At 41.5% G+C, this 13688-nt stretch overlaps 1 protein-coding gene and 1 non-coding gene across 3 annotated transcripts in view; one reads left to right on the top strand and one right to left on the bottom strand.

Annotated features, from left to right (window-relative positions):
- Positions 1-122: 122 nt before the first annotated feature.
- Lima1 (LIM domain and actin binding 1) overlaps positions 123-13688 on the top strand; it is a 40742-nt gene continuing 27176 nt past the window's right edge. For both annotated transcript variants that reach the window (XM_017802090.2, XM_008848769.3), the window contains exons 1-2: positions 123-586; positions 12615-12699. In XM_017802090.2, the coding sequence (XP_017657579.1) occupies positions 437-586; positions 12615-12699 (235 nt within the window). In that variant the 5' untranslated portion in view covers positions 123-436. The remainder of the gene's footprint in view (positions 587-12614; positions 12700-13688) is intronic.
- LOC115066904 lies at positions 3398-3500 on the bottom strand. Its single transcript, XR_003846352.1, has one exon. It is a non-coding gene; the product is annotated as a U6 spliceosomal RNA (small nuclear RNA).

The raw sequence follows: 13688 nt of genomic DNA, 5'->3' as shown, positions 1-13688 counted from the left end.
TGTCCGAAGCCGCTGAGGACCAGAAGCAGCTTGGAGCTTTAACTTTCATTTTACAAAGAACAGCATGCGTGGCTCTTGCAGCAGGCAAGTTATAACTGGCACTTACTTCTTGTTCTTCTAGAACACCGAAAATCTTCCCCAGCACTTTAGAACGGGGACCCTGTCTGTGTTAAAGAAGAAGTGGGAGAAGCCAGCAGCCGGAGCAGAGCCGCACACAGACTCACTGCCACACAGGAGCAGCGAGGTTAGGCACAGAGTGGACCACCCTCCTGCTGAAGTGACAGACAGCTCTGCTACTGGAACCAGGGCCAACCTCGAAGATCTAACCCAGCCCAAACCTAGATTTGGATCACGTCTGGAAGCCGTTGCTCAGTGTCAGTATCCCCCCACCGAAGACAGTGAGGATCCGAAAGCCCAGGCACCAGAAATTAAAAAAATGGAAAATTGTCTGGGAGATTCCAGGCATGAAGTGGAGAGATCAGAAATGTGTGAAAACACAGACGCTTCAGGCAAAATAGAGAAATACAATGTTCCGATGAACCAGCTTAAGATGATGTTTGAGAAAGGTGAACCAACTCAAACCAAGGTAAGAACTGGGCAGGTTTAAAACTCATTGGAGAATGCCAGTTCAAGTACTAAACAAGGCTGTTTTTCTGAATCTGGTCAGCTGGAGTACAGCTGAGTATGTGGTCAGCATGTCTCTGATTCAAGTTAGATGAGTCAATGAAAAGTCTCAAACTGTTTTCATGGATGCTAAGATTGAGTCTCAGACCCAATTTCATGTTAGATCTAGCTGACCCCTGGATTCAGGTCAATGTCTGAAAATGAAGAGAGTTGGATACTGACTGGATTGTGTGTTCTGGTACATTTGCCCTTTAAATTTGTCTTCCTGCATCTTTTGTCATTTGTAGCCTTGGGGGTGAAATTACTGCTGAATCGCTATCTACTTGGACACAGCTGCAGACTGAGCTTTGAGGCCAGAGTCTAGCATTAGGACTGAGGCTTAGTTGTCTCTCTGCTAGCTGAACTCTTACTTCCTCATGTGTGCCTCCCAACAAATGTTTTTTATGAGCTCAGCTCCTCTCCCAGGAAAAATCCGTGCTGATAGCCAGACTAGCCATAGCCTTCAGGAGTTTTGACTTGCATTTTCCTGCAACTGCTAATGAAATTTGATCCTTCATGTGGAATGCACACCAAGTCCCCTGAGGGAATTACTTAACTAGAAAATGAGTTACATATGCTGGTGACTTATAACACAATCCAGGGGCCGCAGAACTGATAAATTTGTCCAGTTTTCTCATACTTTCCTACATTTCTGGCTTTGTACATGGGGATGATTTGTCACAACAGTCGTCCTAATGAAATAACCAGATCTGACGGGTAGCAAAGCCATCGTTCACTCTAGATTCCAACTACATGGAAAAGCTGATTTTTCATTAGCTAAATATTTGCCCCCATCCCTGTATTTGTGAAGTAATAGGCATGAAACTGAAAAATATATATAAAAGTCAGGAGCCATGAAGTCTCTCAGGCAGGTCACGTACCGGTCAGGAATTCCAACTCACTGAAAAGTAAGTTTTATGGCTGAGACATCTGGCCTACTGATAAGTAAGTTTTATGGCTGAGACATCTGGCCTACTGATAAGTAAGTTTTATGGCTGAGACATCTGGCCTACTGATAAGTAAGTTTTATGGCTGAGACATCTGGCCTACTGATAAGTAAGTTTTATGGCTGAGACATCTGGCCTACTGATAAGTAAGTTTTATGGCTGAGACATCTGGCCTACTGATAAGTAAGTTTTATGGCTGAGACATCTGGCCTACTGATAAGTAAGTTTTATGGCTGAGACATCTGGCCTACTGATAAGTAAGTTTTATGGCCGGGACATCTGGCCTACTGATAAGTAAGTTTTATGGCTGAGACATCTGGCCTACTGATAAGTAAGTTTTATGGCTGAGACATCTGGCCTACTGATAAGTAAGTTTTATGGCTGAGACATCTGGCCTACTGATAAGTAAGTTTTATGGCTGAGACATCTGGCCTACTGATAAGTAAGTTTTATGGCTGAGACATCTGGCCTACTGATAAGTAAGTTTTATGGCTGAGACATCTGGCCTACTGATAAGTAAGTTTTATGGCTGAGACATCTGGCCTACTGATAAGTAAGTTTTATGGCTGAGACATCTGGCCTACTGATAAGTAAGTTTTATGGCTGAGACATCTGGCCTACTGATAAGTAAGTTTTATGGCTGAGACATCTGGCCTACTGATAAGTAAGTTTTATGGCTGAGACATCTGGCCTACTGATAAGTAAGTTTTATGGCTGAGACATCTGGCCTACTGATAAGTAAGTTTTATGGCTGAGACATCTGGCCTACTGATAAGTAAGTTTTATGGCTGAGACATCTGGCCTACTGATAAGTAAGTTTTATGGCTGAGACATCTGGCCTACTGATAAGTAAGTTTTATGGCTGAGACATCTGGCCTACTGATAAGTAAGTTTTATGGCTGAGACATCTGGCCTACTGATAAGTAAGTTTTATGGCTGAGACATCTGGCCTACTGATAAGTAAGTTTTATGGCTGAGACATCTGGCCTACTGATAAGTAAGTTTTATGGCTGAGACATCTGGCCTACTGATAAGTAAGTTTTATGGCTGAGACATCTGGCCTACTGATAAGTAAGTTTTATGGCTGAGACATCTGGCCTACTGATAAGTAAGTTTTATGGCTGAGACATGTTTTATAGCTGTTTCTGAACAGCTATACAATTTCTCAATTACTTTGAGAAATTGTCCAGGGCTAGGAATATAGCTCAGTGGTGGAGTACTTGCCTAGCATGTAGCATGCACAGGACCCTGAGTTTAACCTCCTGCACCACTCAGACTCAGGAATACACAAAAAATTTGTCTAGTATTTCAATCAAACTGTTAAGAGAAGTTTTGTCTACCAGGTGTTATGTTGTGTTGCGTGTATTGATGTGGGAGGGCGAGCCCCTTGAGAACCAAGGCAGCCAAGCCATCTGCATTCATCCGATAGTTATCCATAGCAACTAATTTATTATCTTCATCAAAGAAACAATTCTTTTTTGTTGTTGATGATGATAGAGCTATTTTATTGAAACTAGTTATCACTGTTTCTGAGGCTGGCCTAGAATTTGCTGTGTAGTCTAGGCTTGGCTGATACTCTCAGTCATCTTACCTCAGACCCCAAGTGCTAGATTACAGGTATGCACTATCATACCCACTGCTTGCCCATTTTTGTTTTTGTTTTTGAGACAGGGTCTCCCTGTAGCCCCAGCTAGCCTGGTACTCACTATGTAAACCAGGCTGGCCTCAATCGCACAGAGATATACCTGCTTCTGCCTCCCAAGTGAGCCACCATACCCAGCCTTTTTTAAAATGTGGAATGCTTCACAAATTTGCATGTCACCCCTGTACAGGGGCCGGGCTAATATCCTCTATATCACTCCAGTTTTAGTACATGTGCTACCAAAGTCCATTTTTTGGTTTTGTTTTCATTTTTATTTATTATTGTGTGTGCATGTGATCTCTGAATATAGGCACATGTATGCCACAACATATGTATGGAAATCAGAGGACAACTTTGGGGAGTTGGTTCGTTCTTTCTACTGTGGATTTCACTTTTTACCCACCAAGCTACTCCACTGACCCTGTTTTGTTTTGTTTTAAATATTTTTATTTTATGTGTATGGCTGTTTGCATGCATGTTATTCACCACATGTGTGCTTGGTGCCTGTGGAGGCCAGAAGAGGGCATTTGTGAACCACCATATGGGTGCTGGGAACTGAATCCAGGTCAACTGCAAAAGCAGGCGATACTCTTATAACCACTGAACTGTCTCTAGCCCATGCTTTGGTTTTTAGAGACAGTTTCCCTGTGGCCTGGGCTGACCTGGAATCACTATGTAGTACAGGCTGGCTTCACATTCAGTGGTGATCCTGCTTTTAAGCATCCTGAATGCTGGGATTACAGACCGTAGCCATCAAACCCAGCTGTTTTGCCCTCTTGATGAGTGGGTAAGTGTCCTTAAGGCAGCAAAAATCATTGGTCACTCTCGGTTTTGCCCAAACACTTTCTTGCCCAAACCAGGAATCAATGACATTTTTTTTTCTCTTGGAGGATAATAATTACAAGAATTACGCACTTAATGTTATCATAATAAAACATTTCTTCTATTTTCTAAACATCTTTAATAAATTACTTATTGATAGAGTTGGAGGGTGCTCATAATTGCCATTAGTTGAAAAGTCATAATTTTAAGATGAACTTGAGGGAAGAAAGAGATTTGAATAACTCAGCATCACTGTAGGGTCTGGTACTGTTATCCTCACAGAAGAGTGTATCTTTAATTTGTTTTAAATGAATCATAAATCTTAAGTTGATCTCACATTTAATCCCCTAATAGTGTGGCTTCAAATGAGGATTACTGGCTTCATATATTATTGCTCTTCAATATACATTATGATTATTTCTGTTTTATTAATATTCTATGCCCTCTTTTCATCTTTTTGGTGGTGGGGGTGGGTTGTTTTTATTTTATTTTATTTATTTATTTATTTATTTTTTGAGACAAGGTCTCATGTAGCCAAGGCTGGCCTTGAATTCCGGATCCACCTGGAATTACCAGTGTGCACCACCACACCTGCTTTTATATACCTTATTAACCTAACTTTTTGTTGGTTTCTTATGTCTTCCTGAGTTTGGAAATCTAAGACTGCTGTGCTGAGTCTTCTCTCTAGTGGAGCATTTTTTGTAAAGAATATGTAAGGGGGCTGGAGAGATGGCTAAGCGGTTAAGAGCATTGGCTGCTCCTGCAGAGGACCTGGGTTCAATTCCTAGCACCCACATAGTAGCTAACAACCATCCATATAAGTTCCAGGGAATCCAGTGCCCTCTTCTGACCTGCACAGGCATTGCATGACATGGGCACACTTAACAACATATGCAAGCAATATATATACTCATACACATAAAAATAAATAAAACATTTTTTAAAGATCATGTCAGTATAAATTAAGTTTCATAATTAATGGCTCTGAGTAATCCTTCAGTCTCTTTTTTTGTAATAAGATAATATAGGGTTTATGGAGAGATGGCTCAGCCGTTGCTCTTGCAGAGAACCCAGATTCAATTCCCAGCACCCATATGGTGGCTAACAACTGTCTGTAACTTCTGTTCCAGGGGAATTTGATGCCCTCTTCTGACTCCATGGGCATTGCATGACACAGGTACACTTACATACACCCAAGCAATACACTCATACACACAAAATAAAAATAAATAAAATATTTTTTTAAAGTTAATAAGGGATCCAGGTGTGCAAAGATACCACTTCTGCTGTTTTCCACTGTTTCCTGCCCTGGACAGTTCTTGTTGATGTATCAGCCAGAGACTAGGCATCTCTTCTGTTTCTTGCCAGCTAACTACTTACTGCTTTCTAGCCTTTTTGTTTTCAGTTAGACATACTGAGAAGCAAAGTGAAAGTCTGGAATGTAGCCAGATGTGGTGGCACACGCCTTTAATCCCAGCACTCAGGAGGCAGAGGCAGGTGGATCTCTATGAGTTCAAGGGCCAGCCTGGTCTACATAGCCAGTTCCAGGACAGCTGGGGCTAAGGGAGACCCTGTCTCAAAAAAAAAAGAAAAAAAGAAAAAAACAAGACTGGAACATTCCGTGAGCTTTTGTTGGGGCTAAGAAGACATCATCTGCTACCCAAACACCACCACCTATGCTTCATGCTGTGGGGCTGGTTAGACAGCAGCTGTGCATCTAGAAGAGTGTAGGGCACAGTCGTTTCCTCTGGCCTTCTCACTTTGATAAATTAGAGTGAGTGAGTGAGTGAGTGAGTGAGTGAGTGAGTGAGTGACGTAGAGATCCCAAATCGAAGCAGGGACATCTGTGAGATTATTTAGTCTGGTTCACCACTCTAGTCAGGATATCCTAATTCCCATTTTCCAGATGGAAACAGCTTAAGTTGGAGAAATTAACTTGATATGCCTAATGTCGTATGACTAATCAGTGTCAGAACAAGGACTGAGATTGTGTAGTGCCCTTCTACCATTTAATGTATCTTCACAGATATTATAACTGGTTATCGTTAGGGTACAACTTGGCCTATAGCCCTGCATCTTAGAAATCTATGGAAATTGGAATAAATTGAAAATATATCAATAATGGTATCCTCACACATAAGCTATCTTCCCACATTTTTTTTATTGTCCCACATTTTTTAAGATTTAGTTTTATTATTTTTAATTGTGTGCGTAGGGGTGGGTATGTATAAGCAACAGCATGTGACCTTGGCAGTCAGAGATGATGGATCTCCTGAAGCTGGAGTTACAGGAAGTTGTGAACTGCCTAATGTGGGTGCTGGGAACCTAACTCATATCCTCTGGAAGAACAGGAAGTGCTCTTAACCACTGAACCATCTCTCCATCCCACCCCCAACATTTTATATTTAACTAGATGGAAAACATCAGCAGTGAAACGATATACACTGGAATGTAAAAAAAATTATACAAAAACTCTAGAGTGAGAAGCTTGTGGACTGAGGGCTTTGTTTCTCTTATGCTTATATAAATAATCAGCTGAACACGCTCACTGATTGAATCAGAAGGAAGAAAAAGTGAAGTAAACCAGGAAAAAAAGTAACCTTTGGCTGGGGAGATGGGTCAGTTGGTAATGTGCTGGCCATACACACAACCCCAGAACCCACATAAAAAAGCGGAGCACAGTGGCAGGCACTGGTAAGTCCAGCTCTGGGGACGTGGAGATGGGAGCATGCCTGGGCCACAGGAGCATCTGCACAAACACACACAAAGTAACCCTAGGCAGCTGCACAAGACTCCGGTTCCTTTTAGGTCCTTGTCATCTCATGCTTGGGTTTTATGTTACTGTCATCACTACATACTCCCTGTTCTGTGGCCTTTATGTGTAAGTCTTTCTTACACTGACCTACATATGTGTCTTTCTAGTTCATGTACTTCCTCTTATGGGAATATATTTCATTATGCTGTGTAATCATTCCCCAGTATCTGGATTCTTTTCTAGCTTTAAGTATCTTGGCAGAAGTCTTCTGTCTCTTGTAATTTATTTGGACTATATTACTGTAATATATATCACATTTAGAAGAGATACTTTACTGAACATTTTTCTTACATATTTTCAGCTTGTTCTCAAAGATTGTATTATTTTATAATATCACTAAGAGAGTCTAAGCACATGTTCCCAAAAGGTTTATATCTTTTTTTTTTTTTTTTTTTGGTCTTTTTGAGACAGGGTCTCCCTGTAGCCCCAGCTGTCCTGGAACTCACTATGTAGACCAGGCTGGCCTCAAACTCACAGAGATCCGCCTGTTTTTGCCTCCCAAGTGCTGGGACTAAAGGTGTGTGTCACCACACCCAGCGCTATCATTTTTTTAAAATGGGACTTCTTTTATTTATTTATTTATTATGTATATGAGTATATTGTCTGCATGTGTGTAAGTGCACCTGTGTCACGCAATGCCCACAGAAGTCAAAAGAGGGCATCAAATCCCCTGGAACTGGAGTTATGGACTGTTAGCCACTTTGCAAGAGCAACTGTTGCTCTTGACCCCTGAGCCATCTCTCCAGTCCCACATTGTTTTATAAAAATTAACTGTTTTGTGAGGAGACACTGAAGAAGAAAAAAATTATCAATACTTTGAGAAATAAAGAGTGGATTTCATTTATACCTCATGATTTCTATGCATGGTTCAGCAGACTCTCATCCCTAAAAGCTACTCTTCCTGTATCCTTGAAAAAGAGTCTGAAGAAAGTTCAGGTGAGAATGTTGAAGGACGTGCTGAGTGAGGTAAAGGACTCCCGATCAAGTGCTGAGAGTCACCTTCATTTGAGGGATGGGAGGAGAAGAGACAGGATCTCATGTAGCTCATGCTGTTCTTGAACTCATGTAGGGAAGATTGGCTTTGATTTCCTTCTGCCTCCGTCTCCCAAGAGCTGAGTTTGTAAGCATGTACCACAGCATCTGATTTGAGAATCAACTTTTTTTCTTTTGAGCCTTAGTCTCTCAGAGATCTCACTATCCTGGAATAGTTAGTAACTGATTAGTTAGGCTGACTACCCAACAGGCTCTGGGACCCCTCCTGACTCCATGCCCTGGCCCTGGGGTCATAAACACACACTGCCACACAGCTTTTAAATGAGTATTGGGGATCAAAACTCAGGTCCTCATTCCTTCAGAACAAGCATTTTCAGTGTGGTGACTCATGCTTGTAACCCCAGTTCTCCAAGGCAGGAGGACTGCCATGGATTCAGGCCAGCCTCAGCTACTGAGTAAGATCCTGGGAGAGGGGTTTTATTTTCCTTAAAATAGGAGTAGATGGGATAGGAAATCTTGCTGTGTTAATCATTTAGAACCTAATTTACCTTATTTTTTATTCTAGAAAAAAGATTCTATAGACTTGTGGCTAAAAGCCCCCAAATTCTTACCCTGTTTTCTTGTTTTGAGGGCTTTCTTTGTTTTTGTTTTGACACAGAATCTCTCTTGGTATGTGTTAGTATATTTGATTTATGGATTCACAGAAAATATTTAAAGGACATCCACAGAAGAGTTACAGTCAGCCACAGGAAGGGGGACTTGTGGGGTGGGGTAAAGGCAAGTCCTAGGAAATTCCAGAAAGTCTTAACATGTCTTTTCTCCTCTTGGAAGATTACGATTACGGCCTGCTTATGTGTTCAGTATCTGAGTGAAAAGGTGCTGAAATGGCATATAAATCTGTTATGGCGGCTGTGTGCACAACGTACATGCTTTTTTGTTTTGTTCTATCTGAGCCTTTTTTTTTTCTTCTTCTTCCTTGAGCAATACTGGAAGAAGCTCTCCTTCCTGAACCACTTGCAGACTGTGGGTCACACCTCTAATCCTCTCTCTCTCTGTGGTTCTGAATGTAAAGTGTTAAAAGTGAAGTGCAGACTGTTCCTGGACCTCATTACAGCTGTGTACCTCAGCTCTGTTTACTCCTCAGAAACAGAGAAACTCAGAAACAGTTCTTCCTGTCTTCCCTACACCCTGATGTTTGTGGCCCCTCCCTCCCTCCCCAGGCTGGCCTTCAACTCAAGATCCTTCTGCCTCAGCCTCCCAAGACCCCTGCATATCTTCAAGGTTTTTTGTTCTGATTTTAGGTTTTCTTGTTTTGGTGGGGGTTGGTTTGTTTGTTTGGTTGGTTGGTTGGTTTTTTTTTTGTCTTTTTGAGACAGGGTCTCCCTGCAGCCCCAGCTGTCCTGGAACCCACTATGGAGACGGGCTGGCCTGGAACCCACAGAGATCCGCCTGCCTCTGTCTCCCGAGTGCTGGGATTAAAGGTGTGTGCCACCACACCCAGTGTATTTATTATTTTTACTTTTTATGTGTATCGGTTTTTATTAAAAATATAATAGTAATAGTATATTTAGCAAAGCTAACCAGAAATAGTTTTAACTACATACTAAATTGGTTGTTTTTTTAACTTTTTTTAAATTTTATTTTTCTTTTATGTGTATACGTGTATTGCCTGCATGTAGGTAAGTGCACCCATATTGTGCAGTGCCCGCGGAGGTCAGAAGAGGCTGTCTGATCCCCTGGGACTGGAGTTACGGACAGTTGTTAGCTGCCTTGTGGGTGCTGGGATTCAAACCTGGGTCTTCTGTAAGAACAACCAGTGTTCTTAACCACTGAGCCATCTCTCCAGCCCCCATATTTGTTTTTTAAAAATATTTTATTTCTTCCCGGGTGTGGTAGCACACACCTTTAATCCCAGCACTTGGGAGGCAGAGGCGGTGGATCTCTGGGAGTTCAAGGCTAGCCTGGTCTACATAGTGAGTTCCAGGACAGCTGGGGCTACAGGGAGACCCTGTCTCAAAAAGACAAAAAAAAAAAAATTTATTTCTTGTTTTTGTTTTTTTATGTGTCAGTGTATTGCCTACATGTATGTAAGTGCACCTGTGTTGTACAATGCCACAGAAGTCAGAAAAGGGCGTCAGATCCCCTAGAACTGAAGTTAGGATGGTTGTTAGCTGCCATGTGGGTGCTGGGAACCAATCCCAGGTCCTCTGCAAGAGCAGCCAGTGCTTTTAACTGCTGAGCAATCTCTCCAGCCCCAAATACATACTAAATATGTAAGAAACTATTTTTACTGATGTGACACAAACCAATCTTTAGCTCTGATTTCTAAAGTGGCATGTTTTCTGACATGGGGGAGAAAAGGAAGATACCTTGCAAAAGTGATAGTTTACCTAGTTTACCTTCTTAATATTTACTTTTAAGTTGATTAGCCTATTGTATTTAAAGGTTTAATAGCTTTTATTAATGTTGAACTCAAGTGTGTGCATATATATATATATATATATATATATATATATATATTATATATATGGAGAGAACTTACCTAGTATATAAGAGGCCCTGAGTTTCATCCTCATCCTCAAAGAGAGGAGGAGAAGGAAGAAGGGAGGGAGAGAGAAAAGGAAGTGCTCCACACTTACATGCCTGACATACTGGCTTCCAAGAGTCTTTTCTACTTTATCTGGAAGTAGAGATCTCAGTCATTAAGATCTGGTTGAAGGCTGTTATTATAAACAGAAAGTAACATACTGTGTTTGAGAATATTTTGTGTTACTAAATGACTTTTTCTTGAGTTACATTTCTAGTCCTAAAAATTTAAATTTGTCACTTTATTTTTTTTTATTTATGTATTTTGGGTGTTTGTTTTTGAGGTGGAATCTCCTAAAGCCCATACTAACCTTGAACTCACTATGCTGCAGACTCTGGTCTTGATCTCTTGATCCTCCTGCCTCTACCATCTCCCTAGGATTATAAATTTGCACCACCACAATCAGCCTAATTTGTAACTGTAGCGATCTACCCAAAATATGAGATAAACTAAGGTAGATATTTCCAGGAACCCCAGAATACTTTTAAAATACATATATTTATTATTTTTATTTTATGTGTATTACTATATTGCCTTCATGTAGGTAAGTGCACCCGTGTCATGCAATGCCCTCGGAGGACAGAGGATGCCATCGGATGCCCTGGAACTGGAGTTAACCGATAATTGTTAGCTTCCGTGTGGGTGCTGGGATTTGAACCTGGGTCTTCTGCAAGAACAACCAGCGTTCTTAACCGCTGAGCCATCTCTCTAGCCCCTAAAATACTTTATTTTTTATAAAAACGTGTACATGAGTACTACAGGTGCAGTTCAGTGCTGCAGCACTTTCCCAGCACAGATAAGGCCCTAGGTTCAGTCCCCAGCACTGACGAAACAAAACAAAATCCACTCTATAATCTCTGAATCCTGGAGTTTGTGAATGCGAAGTCCTGGACTTCCTCAGTGGACTTGTGGGGCCAGTAGACGGACAGTTACATCAGAATGACAAGCATTGTAAAGAAGTATGACTCCACACCTTGAGAACACAGATGGGGATTGTGGAGAAGTGGGTGACGCTGAATCTTGAAGGAATAGTATGTACTAGACAGCATAAGGACAAACATAATCTGGATGGCAGCAACCTCATTTACAGTGTCATGGTTCGCAGAGCAGTTTGCTTTCCCTGGAGGGTAAAAGATGTGGCAGAGAATATGTGGAAAAGAGACTGGGTAGGTAGTGACCAGCCTGGAAAGGTCTTCTGTAATACACTAAGCACTATGAATGGCAGTCAAGGAGTGATTGAGAATTCTGAAGAATTTTGAACAGGGGAGATTTAGATTTTAGATTAATTACTTTGTGTTAGGATAATTACAGCCTCATAGAGACTGGATTAGAAGATGAAAAAATAATTGATAATGGGAGAGACAGAGGCAAGTGGGTCTGTATGAGTTCCAGCTGGTCTATACTTTGAGCTCCCAGGGTAGCCAGGGCCACATAGTGAGACTCTGTCTCAAAAAAGGAGAAGGTATGAGAGATATAAAGGAAAAGAAGATGAAGACGTGAGCCAAGGCAGCAACAGCAGGGCACAGTGCAATGGAGAGGGGAACAGCACGTACTGCCTTAGGGCTCAGCAGTTTTGAGGGACATGTCATTGTCGGCTGAGAAGAGGATTTCCCTCCAGTCACCATTTAAATTTCAGTGCTTACTATGTAAGGTGGTTAAGCAGTGGTCAGTAGCAAAGAACATTATCTATATAGAGTTTCTTGTTTCTCCGTGAGCACCTGTAAATATATACTCCTTGATATTTATTACATATATTTTTAAATTTACTTATTAAAGACAGGGTCTCACTGTGAAGCCCTGGCCGACCTGGAACTTGCTATACAGTCTAGGCTGACCTCAAACTCACAGAGATCAACTTGCCTCTACCCCCTGGTGCTGGGTTTAAAGACATGCACCACCATGCCCAGCATTTTTATAACAATTACTTAGATTCCAGGGAATGGGCCAGGCTTGATGGTACACAACTGAAATCCTAGTTCCTAGAAGCCTGAGGCAGAAGGATTGAGAGTTCAAGGTCTCCTAGGCTATAGAGCAAGAGTCTGTCTTGGGTGGGGGGGATTCTAATCTTCTAGATTTTAAGAAAGGAGCTTTGAGCATTACATCAGTGTTTCCTATCAATGCAAAGCTTATTTGTTTTCTGAACAGAATCTTTGGTCCCAAAGCCGAAACGCAGATGGACGGAGAATCTCTGAAAACAGCTATTCTCTGGATGACTTGGAAATAGGCCCAGGTAAGCAGAGTCCTGTGACGTCCTCCATGAGGCATTCCGAGGTACTCCATAGTGACAGTGACTTCTGTTTCTTAGGTACAAGTCACTCCCACATCTTTCTTCTCTCCATAAGTAGCTTTAACTTTTTTCTGTTATTTGTTTGCTTTTGTTTATTTGAGATGGGGTCTCTTGCCCAGGCTGACTTAGACTATATAGCCAAGGATGACTATGAACTTCTGATCCTCCTGCCTCCATATCCCCAGTGTGGGATTACGAACATGAGAACACCACACTCAGTGTACTTTTTATTTTTTTAAATATTATTTTTTATGTATATGAGTGTATTGCTTGCATGTATGCAAGTACCCCCGTGTCGTACCAGGCCCATGGAGGTCAGAAGAACGTGTCAAATCCCCTGGAACTGGAGTTACAGTTGTTAGATGCCAATCGAACCCCGGATCCTCTGCAGGAACAGCCAGTGCTCTTAGCCATCTCTCCAGCCCCTGGTTTTGTTTTTTGAGACAGGGTTTCACTGTGTAACTCTGGCTGGCCTGGAACTCACAGAGGGACATCCACCTGCCTCTGCCTCCTGAGTGCTAGAATTAAAGGCATGTGGCACTGTGCCCTGCATTTCTTTATATTTTTAAGCCATCCTAGGATACCGCTGAGAGTTTGCAGGTAAAGTGCTAAAGATGCTTTGGCTCTGCAGTCACCTAGAACTGGAGGACTTCAACAGATGAACCAAATCACGGATCAAAATTGCCTATCCTATCTCTAATAATGTAGCTTGGTAGACCAGATGCTTAGCATGCACAATACCTTGAGTTTGATTCTCAGGGCCACAGAAAAAAATAATGAATGAAAAAATCTTTTCAATTTGTGTGTGCACACATGCACAATTATGGTAAAGGTACTCTTTTAACGTGAGGAAGGTGAATTAATATTACCTTGTCAAAGACAATTATATTCTTTTTTGTTTCGTTTGGGTTTTTTGTTTCTGGTTTTGGTTT

Source organism: Nannospalax galili, unplaced genomic scaffold (genome assembly GCF_000622305.1).
Source record: "Nannospalax galili isolate Female #2095 unplaced genomic scaffold, S.galili_v1.0 scaffold1224, whole genome shotgun sequence".
In the NCBI taxonomy this organism is placed as follows: Eukaryota; Metazoa; Chordata; class Mammalia; order Rodentia; family Spalacidae; genus Nannospalax; species Nannospalax galili.
The sequence above is the reverse complement of the archived record's forward strand: the minus strand, read 5'-3'. Positions and strand labels throughout refer to the sequence as shown.